Source organism: Micropterus salmoides, unplaced genomic scaffold, assembly GCF_014851395.1.
Source record: "Micropterus salmoides isolate LMB-PRFRI ecotype aquatic unplaced genomic scaffold, ASM1485139v1 Ms_hic_scaffold_12, whole genome shotgun sequence".
NCBI classification, from domain to species: domain Eukaryota; kingdom Metazoa; phylum Chordata; class Actinopteri; order Centrarchiformes; family Centrarchidae; genus Micropterus; species Micropterus salmoides.
The window spans coordinates 22,414,542-22,433,689 of NW_024040263.1; the positions used below are offsets into that span (position 1 = coordinate 22,414,542).

General features: G+C 43.4%; 1 protein-coding gene across 4 annotated transcripts in view; it reads right to left on the bottom strand.

Annotated features, from left to right (window-relative positions):
* crebbpa (CREB binding protein a) overlaps positions 1–19,148 on the bottom strand; it is a 47,289-nt gene that overhangs the window by 8,124 nt on the left and 20,017 nt on the right. For 2 of the 4 annotated variants that reach the window (XM_038713982.1, XM_038713980.1), the window contains exons 5-21: positions 17,661–17,774; positions 16,172–16,438; positions 14,990–15,089; positions 13,448–13,585; positions 13,183–13,300; positions 12,923–13,094; positions 10,728–10,790; positions 10,286–10,407; positions 9,020–9,232; positions 8,435–8,737; positions 7,948–8,127; positions 6,224–6,395; positions 2,767–2,885; positions 2,355–2,594; positions 1,916–2,004; positions 834–914; positions 363–419 (exon numbers count right to left, since the gene is read on the bottom strand). In XM_038713982.1, the coding sequence (XP_038569910.1) occupies positions 363–419; positions 834–914; positions 1,916–2,004; positions 2,355–2,594; positions 2,767–2,885; positions 6,224–6,395; positions 7,948–8,127; positions 8,435–8,737; positions 9,020–9,232; positions 10,286–10,407; positions 10,728–10,790; positions 12,923–13,094; positions 13,183–13,300; positions 13,448–13,585; positions 14,990–15,089; positions 16,172–16,438; positions 17,661–17,774 (2,548 nt within the window). The remainder of the gene's footprint in view (positions 1–362; positions 420–833; positions 915–1,915; positions 2,005–2,354; positions 2,595–2,766; positions 2,886–6,223; positions 6,396–7,947; positions 8,128–8,434; positions 8,738–9,019; positions 9,233–10,285; positions 10,408–10,727; positions 10,791–12,922; positions 13,095–13,182; positions 13,301–13,447; positions 13,586–14,989; positions 15,090–16,171; positions 16,439–17,660; positions 17,775–19,148) is intronic. The other 2 variants (XM_038713981.1, XM_038713983.1) reach the window with 2 other exon arrangements.

A 19,148-nucleotide genomic window follows, 5' to 3' on the forward strand; every position in this document is an offset into this window, starting at 1 on the left:
ATTGTGCTTCTTATTTGACACTGGGTCACAATGACAATGTGAAAGGCAATCACTGCATATTAAAGAATTAAGGGCCTGTATTCCCTGATGAAAATACGCTCAGTTCCACTCAGCAGGTGGTGCTGCTGAGTTACCCCGTGGCTTCAATGAAACTGAAGTGATTGATCAGAGAGCTCCAGAGAGAAATTATTAGAAATTATGTAGACTTTGCACCAAAACAATGGCAGATGTGGGAGGCAGAAAAGTTTTAAGATGTGATCGAGAACACATAAATAGGAAAACACAGTTAAACAAAAAAGAACACGCTTCTCTGTCAGTATTAGTCCTTCTCACTGAAAGAGTGTGTGTTTGCATCTACGTACGGTTCAGGGTCGAGAACATCATTCTTCTTCCGTTCAAACTGGTCTTTTGATATCATCCTGAAGTGGCAGAGAAAAGGAGGGCAGAGGTAGTGAGACAAGGCACATACAAAAAGACTTGTATTTTTCTGTCTTCAGTCCTAGGCTGTGGCCGTTTCTCATTGCTGGCCGATTCAGTGCGGGGGCCATGATAACAATTTACACACCATGGTACAACAATAATAATAAATGGACTAGAAAGGTAATGTGTGGGCATGTGCTGCATACTGGACTGCTGCATACATAACAAGCATCTAAACACCACAAAGAAAGAGTTTTAAAAAAGCTAGATAAGAGATAGGGACATTTTTCCCTTTGCTCTTCCAAAAAAGGGGGAAAAAGTCTCTCACAATAATGTCTCTAAAAAATGCACAACTGCGGGTTGTTTTTAAAATTTTTATAGTGTGTTTATTTATCAACAGCCAGTTTACTTACGTCTGTGGCTGTGTAGGATCATCTCCTAACGTCACACTCTCCCCCTGGATCTCATTGAAGCACTTCTCACAGAAATGATACCTGCAAAAATACACACTTAACGATGAGCACATTCAACACTATACGTGTAGTTGAACAGTTGAGAGTAGCTCCTCGTGTTCTTTTTCACCAAAGCATGAAAATGTGTGATTAAAATATTTAGTATTCAGCTACTTGTTTGTGTGTCCCAATACAACTGTGCCCAAAATAACACTTGTTTTGGGGTTTTATAATGGAGATTGGGGAATTCCTGAGCTCCCATTGAGAGTGTAAATAGACTGCGCTGCAGGAGCCTCGTGCTGTCTGTCAGGCTGCGCTCTATCACTACTGCTGCTGTGCTGCTCTGCTCTCACAGTGCCCAGAGACAGTGTGAAAAGCAGGGCTACAGTTACACAGTTCAAACCACAGGGGGTGCAAGGGAACATTGTGTAGTCATCAGTCATCTGTTGGCTTTCAACTGAGAGGAAAAGGCAATGATGGGCAACGCTGTTAGTGGATTTAACCAAAGCGTTATATTTTCATATGTCATACGAGAGAGAGCACCAACACTGAATTCACTCAGTCCCTCAATAGATGCTGAGCAAAAGAAAAATAAATATATTCAGACACTGCTTTGTTGCCATCAGTGTCTGATGCTCTTTTGGGTTTAGGTTTTTCAGAGTGTTTCCCTTCATGTGCCATGCTGCAACCTGGCAGTTAATAAATGTTATGAGAAAAACCATTAGGCAACCCATGCCGTGCCTGGACCACGAGTCAGGGCCATTAAAGCCGGAGCTGTCAGGATGACACTACTGCCTGGACCACTGTGGTCCCTCTAGAGCTACAGAGGAACAGATCCTAAGCTGCAGGGGATGGGTAATACAGTTCAAATGGCTCCATTTATTGCCCATCAAAACACTTAATAAACAACTGTGTATGCAAATGTGTGATGCGTATGGGAGGATTTAAACTAGACTAAATATTCAGTATAGTTGAGTTCATAGCCACACATAGATATACACAGACAAACACGCACATTTATCCACACACACACACACACGTACCTGTTCTGGTAACTGTAGTATGTGCCTCCAGTAGATATGGTGCAGAGCTGCTTGCCATAGCAACAGAGGGTTTGAGGGGAGAATTCGTACTGTAGAAACAAGTGACATGAAAAGGGTCAAAACATTTTCAAACAATAAATCCTTATTGAGCAGCAGGAAGATTAATCAGTCAGAGGTTTATTATTTAAGGTTTCTCTTCTTTAGTGCTGGGAGATGTGAACAGAATATGGACAAAGCACTCACCTAGTGAATGACTGAAAATACTCACCGTACTACTCAAATAATACTCAAACTGTTTCTGCGTGTTTAACCAAACAAAATCCAAAAGTTAAAGTGAATTTTTTAGTAACTTTATGGCTAACTGACAAAACCAGTCAGTGCTAACCTAATCAACTCGATGTATCTTTAATGTCACTGTTACCCGCCCCCTTCACCTCACCTTCCTCCCGCAGCAGTATCCCAGGCCCTGCATGACTGGGTCGATTTCTGACTCAAACACCTCGGCCAGCTTGGAGCAGTACTTGTAGACACGCGACGTCTTGCGGTTGTAGAGCCAGGCGTTGTTGAACATCAGCCAGACATCGTCGACATATTGCCAGGGCTCCTGGTATTGGCCTGTGTCAAGCTTACGCTTTATTGTGGACAGGTCTATTGGGTTCTTAACGATGTCAAAGTAGTCCTTGGGTGAGAAGGACAAATTAAAATGTTAGTGTGACAGACCAAAGCGCTAAAATAGTGCAAATGAATTATGTCTATGCACCAAAACTGTTCAACATTTCACAATTTCAGCAACACTTCATCTATTAAACGGTTTTGTTGTAAATTATGTGTGCAATGTGTGTGCTACCTACCGGGATCCCCAGAAGCATGGGGTCTACTGGCTGTCTGAAGGGCAGCGACTCAGGGTCCTGCCTGTAGAGAGACTCCAGAGTCGGCATCAGAGCCTGGCGCAACTCTTCTGGCTTAAAGACTGAAAAATGAACAATGGAAAGGCAACAGAACTGTAAATGATCAAACAAAGATACTAACTATACAGAAGAGAGAGGACTTTTTCTATGCTGGACCTCTGTCATACACACTATATTGGCAAAGGTTTTGGGTCACCTGCCTTTACGTGCACATGAAGGTTAATGACATCCCATTCTTAATCCGTAGGGTTTAATATGGAGTTGGCCCACCATTTGCAGCTATAACAGCTTCAACTCTTCTGGGAAGGCTGTCCACAAGGTTTAGGAGTGTGTTCATGGGAATTTCTGACCATTCTTCTTGAAGCACATTTGTGTGGTCAGGCACAGATGTTGGACGAGAAGGCCTGGCTCACAGTCTCTGCTCTAATTCATCCCAAAGTTTCAGGTTGAGGTCAGGACTCTGTGCAGGCCAGTCAAGTTCTCCACACCAAACTCGCTTATCATGTCTTTATGGACCTTGCTTTGTGCACCGGTGCGCAGTCATGTTAGAACAGGAAGGGGCCATCCATCCACAAAGTTGGGAGCATGAAATTGTCCAAAATGTCTTGGTATGCTGAAGCATTAACAGTTCTTTTCACTGGAACTAAGGGGCCAAGCCCAACCCAATCTGAACAATCTGTACTCATCTGCTCACTGTAACTCCTTAATGTCATTTTTTTATTCCAAAGTGCACAAGATTCACCAGCAACTGACTACTAATACCTCTCACAGTCCGTCTTTTTCAGTTCTCTCAAGACCTCTTCTTCATTTTCAAGTTTCTCGCTTCCCTCTGTTGCTGAAATATTGGACATTATTAGAAATTCGAAATCAACTACTTGTCAGCTTGACCCTCTTCCTACCGTCTTAGTAAAAGCCTGCTTACCCTCTCTCTCTTCCCAAATAACTACCATTATACATTGCTCTCTCACCTCTGGTATTTTTCCCTCATCTCTAAAATCAGATGCAATAACTCCAATACTTAAGAAACCTGGTGCAGACCAGTTGTTGAACAATTTCAACAACTTCCGTCCTATTTCTAACCTACCTTTTCTTTCTAAAATTCTAACAGTTGCATATCAGGTCCATGCACACGTCTGACAATAACCTCTATGAACAATTCCAATCTGCTTTCCGTCCCTGCCATAGCACAGAAACAGCACTGGTAAAAATCACCAATGATCTTCTCATGGCAGCTGATTCTATAACTATTCTCATTCTCCTTGATCTGAGTGCAGCCTTTGACACCAGCTCTCATAACATCCTCTTTGACAGATTAGTCTCTATTGGTTTCACTGACACACCCTTGGACTGGTTTAAATCATCTCTCTCTGAACCGCACTCAGTTCATCCAACTCAAACATTTCAAATCAGAGCTATCCCCTGTCATTCCCGGTGTTCCCCAGGGCTCTGTCCTGGGGCCTCTTCTGTTCATCATCTATCTGTTTACTCTTGGCCATATCTTTCGTAAATTTTAACATCCATTTCCACTGCTATGCGGATGACACCCAGCTCTACCTGTCCACCAAACCTACCTCATCCCTCCCACCCACCTCCCTCTCTGATTGCCTAACGGAAATCAAATCCTGATTCTCTTGCAAATTCCTCAAACTGAACAGTGACAAAACCGAGGTGGCACCATATCCTCTTACCATTGACAACTCCACAGCTTCCCCCTCCCCTCAGGTCAAGAATCTGGGTGTGATCCTCGACAGCACACTTTCATTTCAAGCTCACATTATAATCATTAATTAGTCACTCTGTCTGCATACTTCCCTCTACTAACATTAATCGCCTCCGACCGTCTCTCACCCACTAATACAGCCATTCTCGTTCACAAACTGGTCACATCCCACATTGATTATTGTAATTCTCTTCTCGTTGGTCTTCCTCTCAAATCCATACATAAAACAACTCTGCTGCCTGTATCATCACCAGAACCCCTTGTATTATTCATATTACTCCTGTCCTTCAGCAGCTTCATTGGCTTCCAGTTAAATACCGCATTGATTTCAAAACTCTGCTCCTTACCTTCAAGGCCATTCATAACCTCGGTACCTCACTGACCTCCTTCATATTAACACACCCACCCGTACTCTTAGGTCTTCTTCTATTCACTTCACTGTACCTCCTGCTCGTGCCACCATGGGGTCCAGAGCCTTCAGCCGCTCTAACCCTCGTCTCTGGAACTTTCTTCCACCAGACATCTGCAACATTGACTCACTTTCCATTTTTAAATCCTTCCTGAAAACACATCTTTTTAAAATGGCATATCCCACGTGATCACTCTCTCAATCTTTGTTTCCAGTTTTTTGTACTCTGATTTTATGCACTGTAATTATAGTTGTTAATTTTATCGATTACTGCTGTACTGTTTTATTATGTTTTGTGAGGTGACCTTGAGTGTTCAGAAAGGCGCCTATAAATAAAAAATGTATCATTAACCCCTGATAAACAACCCCACACCATAATCCCCTCAACCAAACTTGTTACAATGCAGTCCGGCAAGTACTGTTCTCCTGGCAACCACCAAACCCAGACTTGTCCATCGGATCACCAGACAGAGAAGCATGATTTGTCACATGATTTGAACCCGTTTCCACTGCTCTACTGACTAGTGGCAGCATGCTTTACACCACCGCATCAGACACTTTGCATTGCACTTGGTGATGTAAGGCTTGGGTGTAGCTGCCCGGCCATGGAAACCCATTCCATGAAGCTCTCTATGCACTGTTCTTGAGCTAATCCGAAGGCCACATGAAATTTGGAGGACTGTAGCTACTGACTCAGCAGAAAGTTTGCGACTTCTGCACACTGTGCGCCTCAGCATACGCTGACCCTGCTCCGAGACAGACTCCCTGGACACTACAGAGTACGACCTGTTCATGAACAACAGCAACGTAAATCCTGTTTCTAATTGTTAAAGATTCAAACAACTAAAACCCAACTGCCCAGTACATTGCTCGCTCAATTCTTGTGCAACAGTTTTGATTATTTCTCATATTGACTCCCGTGTCTCCTTGCCTTAAATCAACTGTAAACGTTGCATTAGGTGGCCTTCAGGTGGGTCATCAGTTGTCAGGTATATAACAGGTGCACAGCCCGGTCATCTTTTGTGTGAAGTGCTGGCAAGATTAAAGAAGGCTTACAAAAAGTCTGGACTTTGTTCTGACTCAGTACCTGACTAATAATATTGTAAGATGAAGTTGATGAAACTTAAAATAAGTCATGGCTAAGTCTCACATTTGGCACAGAGTGGCTGTTAACATTACTGGCAATGACGGAAACCTTCTTTGCTTAATGAGGGGAACTTGTTTCAGTCAGTCATAGACAGGTTTTATTCATGGCTTGACATTAAACTCACTTTTCCTCCGTGACTGAGAGGGGGATGAGGAGGTTGTACTGTTGGCTCCACCTTCTTCCTCTTCTTTGGGTTCTGCCTTCACTTCAGGCTTTTTCTCCTCCACGTCCATTGGCTCTGGCTTTTCCTCTGGCTCCTCCTTCTTTACAAATGCTGGAGCAGAGTCTTCCTCAGTCTACAGACAAAAAAAAGCAAAGGACTCATTATGCCACGGTCTTGTTTTAAACCTTAACACTCAAAAGAGTTGGATGACTGATGGCAATAGTCTCTCATTTGTTGATTTATCTCTCAAGACGTTAACTGTGTGTCACTGTGAGGAGTTTACATGTGCATTCTTTGAAATTCTAATTCTCTTGATTATCTGGTAAATTCTCAAAATTAAGGATGATGGAATATAATTGTACGTACATCACGAAGGTGCAAGGCCATTTAAAAAGCAGCCGTCACAAAAAGATCTGACATGGGACATCTATTTGAATACATTTTGTGGCTTGGAGTCGCTGTGCGGTAGTAACACTTTCCTCAAAATTAAGGATGCACAGGGATGCAAACTCATCAGGGGTGAGAAATGTGACAAAGATTACCAACACACATTTAGCATGTGCTAATTTTGGACCTTGCTGATAGTGTTAAACACAGAATTTCATAATGGTATTGACAACTACACGTTTACTGATCACATGGTGGCTGATACCCGAGCTGCTTTAGGAGGTCTGTTTCAGGACAAATACCGTTGTGTGGGAGCATCCCTACTATAAATTACATAATTGATTTAACTATATACTAAAAGTTGTATAAACATGCAAAACCTGGATGAAGCTTATTCTCCAGTTGCACAAATGAAGATCATTTTCTCCATTTGTTTCCCATTAATTACCTTTACAGTCTAATTTGTCTCGCCAAAGTTTCATAATGAAATGTAAATATATCTACAATTCTCATAAAATCCTCCTGGGGTCAGCTGAGAAAAAAAAAGAGCCATGTATAAATCTGTACAAATCCTGTAATGATGCACAGCGCCTAAGTGTATATTCACAGCGACTTCGCTGAAAGAAAAGAAACTCTGCTGACAGTTCTCCTTCACGTTTTGGGGTCATTTATGGTCACGCTAGCTTCTCTGCCCTCTCCTCTGCGTGTTTAACCGTAGGCGTGGCTAAGCTCCAGCTTCCTGCTTTGACTGCAGATGTTGTTTTACTCAACAACAGCATGCTTGTTAAGCTAATAGCAAATTGTTATGAACAAGTTAAAATGAAAGCTGTCTCTAGTCTTAGTTTCACCTGAGTGTAATGTGACAAACTATAACATGTGTTTGGTGTTTGATAAACACTGTAATGATAATAGTCTAAAAGTATGTGAGAATGCATAGCTTTTAGTCAAACATCACATTTTTCCTGGGGAGGACAAACAACTAACCCTAACCCCCACTGCAACCACAGCACCTAAAGCCCTCCAGAAACCTGTGTTTGGCTCTCAAAGTGCACCAGATTGATGCATTTGACTTTAAAATCTAATTATTTGGTGAAAGGAGAAATATATCAATCATGTTGGGTTTTATCAAATAAATTTCAGAGAGTAACACCAGACAAATATGAACTAATGAATATATAGAAGGATCTATTCAGGTGACGTAAGCTCATTGAAAAGAGAATGCACAGATAAGTTAAAAATAGCACTATTCAATCAATAGACTCAGTTTACGTGTATTTGAACACATGGCTTCAACACACCTCCATCTTGGGCTCAGTTTTTCCGCCAGCAGTCTCAAACTCCTGTTGGTCAAGGTGTGCCTCTGCTTTGACCTCCTGGGCAGGCAGGTCTGCACCGATATGCTGTGAATGCAGGTCGGCGCTGGCCGCCGAGGCCGGCGTGGGCACCCGGTTATCCAGACTGGCCCCTGGTTGAGACAGCTGAAACACAGAGGGATAGAGGCAGAGAAAGAAAAGAAAAAGATGAGGTGTTGGCAACAGATCAACTGTTTTATTGCATGCAGGGCTGAGGCCACGACAAAGATGAACACGTCCCATATTGATTTCATTGAAAGAGGCAACGTTCCCTTTGTGATGGATGCTACAAACATGGTGAAGATGCAGTTATCACACAGAAAGGTGGATGTGGATGGGACAGGGTGGTACATGGTAGTCACAGGGATGGGAGTTTGCAGGGGAAGGGGGGGGGGGGTCAGAGTGGAGGGCATGCGGAGGGTCTCGGTCTCACCGGTGTGGTAGGGGGCTGAGGCGGGGGCTGCGTCAGTGCTGCCGCGGGGACCTCCGCCTGGGGTTGGGGCTGGGTGGGGCGGGGTGGGGTGGCACCCGGGGCTGGGGCAGGGCCAGGGAGGGTGGGGGTGGAGCTGCGACTGGAGGGCTGGGGGTGCGGCAGGTTAGTGGCCCCCCCTGCCGTGGAGGCGGAGGAGGCAGCAGGCGGAGGCGTGGAGTGCAAGGGGGTTTGGGAGGAGGCTAGCTGAGGGCCCAGCGAGGGGCCAAGTGCATTCAAGGGTAGGTTAGCGCTCTGCTGCTGCTGCTGGAGAGAAGGACAAACACAAAGGACAGGCGGACAGACAATTACACACACACACACACACACACACACACACACACACACACACACGGAAAGCAGACAAATACAGACATTAGGTCAAACAGACAAACAAATAATTTGAGGTTTAGAGAACACCTTTTTCACAACAATTTAAGAACAATTAGTGCGTAGTATGATTGGTGATCGTAGTTTGAGTTTAGTTTAGTTTGCCTGCAGCTTAGGTTTACTACAGCTCCACACCCCTCGTCTGTCTTCATGTCTCACCTGGGTGACGGCAGCCTGTGCAGGTGGCTGGCCCATGCCAGGCCCCACGGGGACATTCATGGCGCCCGGTGCAGCAACTGCAGCTGATCCTGGAGGGAACTGGGTCTGAGCCAGAAACGGTCCCTGGCTGGCCGTCTGGCCTACCATGTTACCACCACCGTGTCCGGCCATGATGCCTTGTGCCTGGGGCATCCTGGAGGGAGACATGCCCATCTACATGGCAGGAGAAGAATTTTACTAAGAGCAGAGTGACCACTGACCAAACCAGAAGCACGGGTCGTGGCAAAGATCAATCACATTACTGCCATTCCAGTTTCATAATTATGCAGTGATGGTGTACAATGAGGTGCTTCATCTACAATAAGGAATACGAGTATGTTTGTGTTTGTGGATGAAGGGCTGCAGCAGTGTTTTTTGTGTATAAAGTATAAATCAACAGCTTTGTGCTTTCTTTAAGTGCACTGCACATGCTATCACATCTCATTTCAGTCCTCCATAAAAGACACCATTATTTTATTTCACATACAATTCAAAACATTTACTAATTAATGTTTGAAACCATTATTACCTAATTTATTTGGGTTGTGGTGTGAAAACAGCCCATGTCAAATGTTAAATGAGGCTTCAAGAAAGGGCATAAATTTTGCATTTCATAAGCTTTTAATTATTAATTACCTGGGCTGATGATTAAGGAAATATGCATCGGTCAGGCTGTAATCTCTAATACTTGTCTCTCTACAAGTAATAAGCGAGTGAAACCTAAAGTGGCCACAAGCCACATGAACCTGCCTCCCTTAGTTTCAAATGTAAATGTTTCTTGCGCTGCATTGGTAAAGTTCTCTTTTACACAAGGCTTAAATTCACCAAAATGGCATGTAATCAGACAAACGATTTTGTAAAGACTCAAAGGCTTTTACCAACACCTGGGTTCCCAAAAGCTCCGTTTGGCACAATGGGGCTAAACACGACACTGGAACTGCATGCTTTCTGCTTTTGTTTACAAGGTACCTGCTTCCACTAAGAGCAGGTATTTTGCTTTTGGTTCTATGTCTACCTGATGCAGTGCCTCGTCCATCTTAAAACTCACCGGCCTCTCATGACCAGAGCAGTTGACTGCATTTTTAATAAGCCTGGAGCCGCTTGTGCAGACAGCCAGCATATGAATTCACCAGCGACTGGGTGTTAGCTCATGTTACTTATGAGAGAGAGTGTGTGTGTGTGTATACACTGTGATTTGCTTGCCCCGCTGCCCCCAGCCCTCCTCACCGCTGGGACGGAGCTCATGTTCATTTGCTGTGGGTGGTTCATCGGTGAGGCTGCTCGGGCTCCCATTGGTGCCTGGGATATCTGGGCGGTGGGCAGAGTCATGTGGTTGAACTGGTTCATTCCTGTACAGAAGAGTGGACCACAATGTTCAGAAATGAACCATACATCTCAAAAAGGAGCGCACTACACAATGCCACAATAGTGACAAAACTTTACATCCAAAGTTCCTCTTTATAGTTACAGCTTCCACATCTTGTTTTCTCCATTATGCTTTTTTTCTTTGCTAGTCACCCCGTGCCTTTTGCTTAGGAATGTGACTTTCCCAGATGTGTTGTTTGCATTATGATAAGCATGTCTTGCTCTGCATTCTGACTTCCAGTTGTTTTAATTGACTGTGTCTACATGAAAATACCACATGCAACAAGCGACATCTGAGACGTACCTTGTGAACCCGGCATGCGATTCATGATCTGATTTGGCATGTTGGGCGGAGGAACAGGTCCATCTATAAAGCAAAAAGAAAAGACACTGAACAAAAAGACAGCTTAAAGAACAACATAAGCAGCTGTAATGACCAAAGTTAAACACTCAATCAGCACCTCCACTGCCTGATTTCCATTGAAGTGTTACTTATTCTCAACTTTTTTCAAGAATACAAGTTTAATCAAGCTACTGAAAATGTGATTAGTGGCTGGATATACGGCAATATCCAGTTCCATCTTGTCGTCACTCGTCTCATTCGCTCCAGTTGAATAGCTCAAGTGCAGAGACCCACGCCACTGGTTTCAGTTCCGAGAGGCGCTGCAGTAGCCTAATGGGTATCACTCTCGCTCACCTCTGTCGAGCATGTCTAAGAACAGTACTTACTTACATTTGAATTTTATTTACTCATTTGTTAACTGAAAATGCATAAGATTGCATTGGTTTTCCAGGAAGAATATTGTTTTCATTATTAATGTAAAAAAAGTTTTAATTATTGTTAATGTTTACTACAGTTATTCAGATGTTCTCTGCTGGTAGTTCTAGGTAAGAAAAGTTATACTTCGTTGTCATGTTGTAGCCTTGTTTAACATTGAATATAAATCTAAAAGGCTATGTATGTCCTAATGTCAATTTTCCCCTATGGTATTGAAAATTCAAAATAGCTATTTAAGGTTTTGTATCGATTTTAGAAATTCCAGTATCGTGACAACACAAATATAGGGTATTATTTAATAATTAATTTAAGAAGGTGGCTCCTTTCCCCCACCCCATCAGCTACTATCACAAATAGAGTCTAATTCTGTGAGAAACACTGTATATGTACTTTTAAACTCTAATACATTAGTGGAAATTAAATTTAGAAACCAATACACCATCTGCAGATCAAATATCCAGATGAGAATGTGTTTTTTGTCAGTGAATAAAAGTACCTGACAAATCGAGAAACATTTCAAGCAGTGGCCTAATACAACCAGATATGTTAAAAAGATGTCTCTACCCCAGTATAACATTTACTCATGTAGCTGACGCTTTTATCCAAAGAGATTTTTCTATATAAAGATAAACTGAATATCAGGTACTTCATGTATACCAGGGACATAAATGGGTCTCCGAAATGTGTCTCATTTTAAAAATGTTCGACTTTTAAATAATTTGAGATTTTACCTGAAACGCCGTAAGCCTAGTAAACATCAACGTTTTTTTATGCGCATTTTTAAGTATCGTATTAGAAAAGGTTGATGGAAACGGCAAAATAAAAAAAATTTATAATTAATTTCGCAAATAAGTTTTTACGTTCACTTGAGGTGGTTTTTGCCTTTGTTGAAAATGAATAAATGCGCCAAATGGGAGACGGAAACACTTTTTCTGACGTAGCAAACTTGTAACTCACGTCTGATCAGCTGTTTCGGCTATCAGCGTCGTGCCCGGTTGTGCAGAGTTCTGCATACCTGCCGAGAATTTCATGAACCTCATGGCTGTTAACGCTCATTTGTGCTGAGAAAAGAGGTGGATGCAAATCTCGGCATGTAGCCTTCATCATCTGTTCTGCCGAATTATGCATTCACCTCTAAAAGGTCCTTTTGAAATACTCTGCTCTGCACACTGATCAAACAGGGTTATCACCGCATATTTTTGCTGAATCTCAATGAATGCTACTTCTACTGAGTGTGATAAAATATTAACGACTCTAAACGTTCATAGAATAGGCTACATCCTTAGAATAATTTTTCCCCATTGATAAACCCCACAAAGGATATTACAGCGTTTAAATGCATTATTTAGAGTTGCATGCAATTCTCGGAGGCATGCAAAACTCAGCGTAACACCAGATATTCCCATAACGTGCAGAGACATGGCTGGTAGCAGTTTGCCCGCTTGAAACACTTCTGAGGACCGTTCTCCATTTTTCTGAGATGACTTGCTATCAGGTTCAAGCAACTGGTTTTGTTTCTGGTTTGGAACCCATACGTCTTGTTTATTACAGCCACGTGTAACGTCAACTACTGACGTAACGACGCTTGCCGTAGCCTGGTTTATTCACTCCAAACCAGCTGATGGAAACACACACATTTCGCAATTTCTTTTTTGCGATATTTCAAAAGTACGCTTAAAATTCGCATGACAATTGGATGGAAACATGGCTACTGTACTCACTCTGTGGCCTTGGGCCAAAGGCATTGGGCTGGGGAAGGCCGGGCTGCTGGGTCCCCTGGGCAGCAATAGGTGCCTGGTTGATTATCTGCTTCTGTAGTCTTGAGCGTCTCTTCTCCTCCAATTCCTTTTGGATTTTATAAATTTTCTCAGCAAGGAAGTGGTAGTACTCATCCTGAATGGAGGGAAGGGGGACATAGAGATGGTGAAAGTTGATAAAAATAAACTTCAGCCCTATTTAATGCCAGTTTCAGAAAACCTACCCGGCTGTTAGCTGACTCGTACATGTCCCCCTCTACCTTTCTGGCGTAGGCCACTAGGTTTTCCATTCGTCTGTCCTTCAAAGCTGCCGGGTCAGGGGTAGGGAATATGGCTTGTACTCTGCAAGTAGACAGAATTTGCAGCAATGAATATCTCTGGCAATTTCTACTACTGTACTGTTTAAAAACATTGGAAACAGTCAAAAGACAGTCAGGAGACTAACAAGCCTTCTCAAACTGTTGTCTCTCCACAGGTATATGCACTTACAGTTTGTGTACGAGGTGATTGCGCAGGTCCTGAGTGACGTGCTCATGCCACGCTTTCCTGGTGCCCGTGGCAGAGATGGGTGCTGCTGTGGGTAGGTTGCCCATTGAGCCCACAGCTGAGCCATCTGACAGCAGCTGACTGGAGGTGGAACAAGATGAAGGTACCAAGTTACTACTTTTATTTCTTTGTTTTTATATATAGTGGTTATATATAGTTTAAGGAAACTGCACCGTCATAATTGCATTGGGTGTAGTGAACTTGTACACTGCTCAAAAAAATAAAGGGAACACAACACAATGTAACTTTAAGTCAGTCACACTCCTGTGAAATCAAACTGTCCACTTAGGAAGCAACACTGATTGACAATCAATTTCACATGCTGTTGTGCAAATGGAATAGACAACAGGTGGAAATTATAGGCAATTAGCAAGACACCCCCAATAAAGGAGTGGTTCTGCAGGTCACAGACCACTTCTCAGTTCCTATGCTTCCTGGCTGATGTTTTGGTCACTTTTGAATGCTGGCGGTGTTTTCACTCTAGTGGTAGCACGAGACGGAGTCTACAACCCACACAAGTGGCTCAGGTAGTGCAGCTCATCCAGGATGGCACATCAATGCAAGCTGTGGCAAGAAGGTTTGCTGTGTCTGTCAGTGTAGTGTCCAGAGCATGGAGGCGCTACCAGGAGACAGGCCAGTACATCAGGAGACGTGGAGGAGGCCGTAGGAGGGCAACAACCCAGCAGCAGGACCGCTACCTCCGCCTTTGTGCAAGGAGGAGCAGGAGGAGCACTGCCAGAGCCCTGCAAAATGACCTCCAGCAGGCCACAAATGTGCATGTGTCTGCTCAAACGGTCAGAAAACGGACTCCATGAGGGTGGTATGAGGGCTCGACGTCCACAGGTGGGGGTTGTGCTTACAGCCCAACACCGAGCAGGACGTTTGGCATTTGCCAGATTGGCAAATTCACCACTGGCGCACTGTGCTCTTCACAGATGAAAGCAGGTTCACACTGAGCACATGTGACAGACGTGACAGAGTCTGGAGACGCCGTGGAGAACGTTCTGCTGCCTGCAACATCCTCCAGCATGACCGGTTTGGCGGTGGGTCAGTAATAGTGTGGGGTGGCTTGTTTTAAGGACATTACATCAAAGTTGGACTGTAGTGTGGTTTTCCACTTTGATTTTGAGTGTGACTCCAAATCCAGACCTCCATGGGTTGATAAATTTGATTTCCATTGATAATTTTTGTGTGATTTTGTTGTCAGAACATTCAACTATGTAAAGAAAGGAGTATTTAATGAGATTATTTCATTCATTCAGATCTAAGATGTGTTAATTTAGTGTTCCCCTTATTTTTTTGAGCAGTGTCTATTCTAAGTAGTTACTGCAATTAAAATATTTAGGGTCAACAAATTCGATTCAATTTTATTTATATAGCGCCAAAACAGTTATCTCAGAGCGCTTTTCATGAAAAAAACAGGTCTACACCGTACTCTGTGATGCTATTTACAGAAATGCAATACAGTCACTGGCAGGGACTGACTTGTTAGTGTTGAGTGTGTTGGGAAGGGAGTCTGTGTGCAGGTTGGTCTGATCTGAAGTGGTCATGCCCATTGTCGCACCTCCAAGAGCCATCGGATTACCTGTAAATACAGAAAGCTGTGAGCAAACCGCACCACCTCAATTGCAAATTCGAGCTCAAAGGCCTACAATGGCTGCCGTGTCTGAAGAGTATTCTATACTAGGGCTGCTCGATTGTGTCAAAAGTCAATATTGAGATCATGATTATTTAACAAAATTAGTCACTTAGGAAATATCATTCATTTATTAAACTTTGAAATTTAACGCTGTATTTTTAAAAATTATTATTTTTATTATCCCAAAATTCCAAATAGCCCATGAAATTAGAAATAGTAATCCAACATTAATAACTTTAAACAGCATCTAGAGTGCAAGAGGATGACAGCAGCACAATGTTTGTCCTAGATTGACTGCTTTGGGGGGGCAGATGGGCCGCTGAGGGGTGTGTGTGTGTGTGTGCGCGCGCGTATGTATAGACACACAGAGTGGAACAGAGCAGGTCAACACAGGGAAACTACTTGAGTTGACGACAACACGTTACGTTACATAAAATTCAACCTGGGGACTGTCAGGAGATGCAGTGACTTAAAGGGGTCCTATTATGCTGCATTTCCAGCCCTATATTGTAGTTCTGTGACTCCTGTATGGTGGCTATGCATGATTCAAAGTTCAAAAAAGTATTTTCTATCTTATACTGGCTCTTCATGCTGGCCCTCATTTCGGCATCTGTCTGAAACAAGCTGTTTATGCTTCTGTTTCTTTGAGACCCCCCCACTCCAGAGCCCACTGTCTTCTGATTGGCCATTGTCTAATGGTTTACCAGGTTGCTGCAGGGATAGGTCTGCATGTTCCATTCTCCGCCTGGAGCTAATGACCATATTTGGAAACCCGTCTCGGAATGACATCATATCGAGCCATTAGTAGAAAAAACAGTTCAAAACAGTGTGTTTAGAACAGGGGGATATCTGAGGTTTTGGCTCACAGGGATTTCTTTTAAATACTTTTTCCTCATCATTTGAAACATTGTAACATTATAGAAATGCTAGAAAATATGAAAAAGCATAATAGGTCCCCTTTAAACCAACAGTGAGTAAGAAGCGCTCACAGAAAATATAGGAATAAAAATGAGCTCGTTTGGCTTTACCAAGTGCATTGATGGGTCTCATCTGCTGCGGAAGCTGCTGAGCCTGTGAGTTCTGTGCGCCTGCTGTCTGTCCTGGGCCCGTGGCCTGCTGGGCCCCGGCCTGCCCAGTGGCCTGGCTGCTGTAGGGCAGCCCAAGTGCAGCGTAGGCTCTCTGCATTGAGCTGGGGTCTATAGGGGTTGAGGTATTGATCGTAGGAGCGCTCGGCTGGCCCACACCAACTGTGGACATTGGGTTCTGGAGGCCCGCATTGGGGGAGCTCAGCATGGCTGAGGAGAGAGATGCAGCAGTCAGTCAAAACACTTAAATACAATCACAGTGAACATACTGCAGCTTGCATGTTGACCATCTTACTTACTCTACTGCTGCACCAGCTAGAGCACAAACAAAATGCAAATGTTAATACTTTGTGCAAAGCCCAATGAATATAAAAATAATCTGTTTTGGTGAAAACTTGGCAAAGACGTGGAATACTTAACCCTAACAGGTTCTACCAAATACACATGCATCCTCACTTTGACCTCCGGCAAAATGAAGTCACATATACGCTGAGAACATTAATGTAAGGCTAAATGCTTTAAACAGCAGTGAACTGAATAAATGCATAAATCCCTTCAGGGGACGGATCATTAGCATAATTTTCTGGGTTCAGGCTTTGGCCGGGCTAAAAAAGCTCAGAGTTTGTGCAAAGACAAAAATCAGAAGAGGCAGAACAAAGAAAAACTGCACTCTGTTTGTGTTGGCAGGAGAAACACAAGCACCGGCATCATGTTCTTTAACATGCAAGCCAAACAGAGACAGACTGACACTGGAATGCTGTAAGTGATGAAAAATGCTGAGCAGAGGGTAAAGAACTAGACACGCAACACGAATGGGAAAGAAAGTTTAAGTAATGTAAGTTATCTAGAGAAAGATCGAACATATGGTAGGGCACAAAAAGAAAAACAAGTAAGAGTGAAAAAACATGAAAGAAAGAAAAGCCATTTCAGTATGAGACAGAAGAGTGTGAAACTCTGGTTTAGTCGGGAGTAGCAGTAAACAACTCAACAGCCAATGGCTCAGCAGGACACCTCTAGCACACACTCTGTTTCCTCCCTCCATCACACTCCTATTCATCATGTGTGTCAGATTACAAGCCCAGCAGGGCTGCACTTATGCAGTGCTCATCCAGTGCTTTAAGTTAACATGCAGGAGCACAAACCAAGCAATAATTTGCCTGACTTGCCTGAATGACAAATCATTCAACACACAAACATCTTTGGCTGGTTTCAGGAAAGTAAGAAGCAGGTTCTTGTCATTTACTATTAGAGCTCAATATACTGACATATTCTCCCATAAGGACCGAGATTGAGGCCTTTGTAAGGTAAACCCAGACCTAGATGTCCTGTTTACTCAGTACAGCCAATGGAAGTGTTTGGCGTGTGTGGTTAACGCTCAGCGACTTGACAATTGTTAAGCGACAGTGGGCCGGAGCCTGCTACATGTACTTACGCTGCTGGGTGCGCTTATCGCTGGCGTTCTTCAGCGGCAGGCAGACGGGACAGTCGTGTCGTGTGCAATTTTTCCAATGGGAGATGATCTGTCTGGACGACGCACAGTGAGCCACTGCGGAGAAAGCGAGACGAAAAGAGAGAGAGCCACAGGGTTGACAGTTAGACGTAGTCGGTCACCACCAAATACTCATCAGGCATGGGTAATATCACTGGAAACCCTGGTTGTCACATTTAGCTCTGCCATTTGCTAGCTTATTTTTTGTTCTGTATTGTGTTTACTGAAGCCAAAGTGTGCCCACGTGACCGAAAGGGCATCTTGTTTCTGTGCCAGCTCCTTATCTGTACACACAATCCTAGCAGCAGTCTCTCCAACATTTGAGTCGCATTCTGTATTTTAGACTGGGCACTCACGGTAAATTACATTACTTTTAACTGCCAGGTTGAACAACTGAGACATGACTTCCTCAGTTTATAAAGTTTCTTTAAAAAGCACACACTGACAGACACTTGTTGTTACTATTAATTAGATGAGATTCACTGTTTTTGGGAAATGTTTGGTTAAGTGCCTGGCCTGACTTAACTTTAAAAATATCTGTTAGTCATGAGTTTCCTGGGAATGTTTGTTATTTCTTAACTTGGCTGAAAACTGGTTAGGGCTATAATGACATCATCAAATTGTGTAGGAAGCGAGACAGATGGACAGCCAGAGCTAATGAGAGAAACTAGAGAAAACTTTAAAGATCTCAGTTTCAGCTCACTGCACTGCTTTCCAGTTGTTAAAAGGCCGTTGGTTTGGCCAAGTGGAACGGGAACCTAAAGTATATTTCCTGGTGCGTGACTGTACAAACTGAGGCGCTTCATTTTGTCTGGGGCCAGGCTAATGTGTTAGCAGCTAATCTGAAAAGAAATCACAAGCAGGCTAAAAATCAGCCTTGCTAGCTGCCTGGCATTTCTAAGTACCGCCACATATACAATTGCTACATGGGCTTCAAGCTGCCAAGGGCCATGCACAAATAAACATAATTAAACTGTATTATCTTTGTAAGAACGCCAATACTACTGGCAATGACTCAAACATAGCAGGGCTATCGTGTCGGTGGCTTTTTGTAGATTCAGTATGCAGTGATGAACAAAGGAAAGGCCTCAGTTTGAGGTCCAGAGCCAATCCAAACACTAGTCATACTGCAGACTCCAGGGTCCTTCAGGTGAAAATGACCTAAGCCATCAGACGTATCTAAAATCTTAGCGATGGTAACTGTGTATTGGGGAACAAAATCTCTCTCCACAGTTATTTCAGTGGCACTGAGAAGCAGATCCTGCGCAAGAGGAAATGAGCTGGCACGCAGGGAGCAGAGACAGACTGCATTACACTTAACACTCCTTGGCCTGTGAGTATGTTTGGTTTGAAATGATTTACCTTAAACATTCAAGTCCGAGGCCAGAGCAAAGACATGGAGACAAATTTAAATGAGAGTAGCTCGAGGGG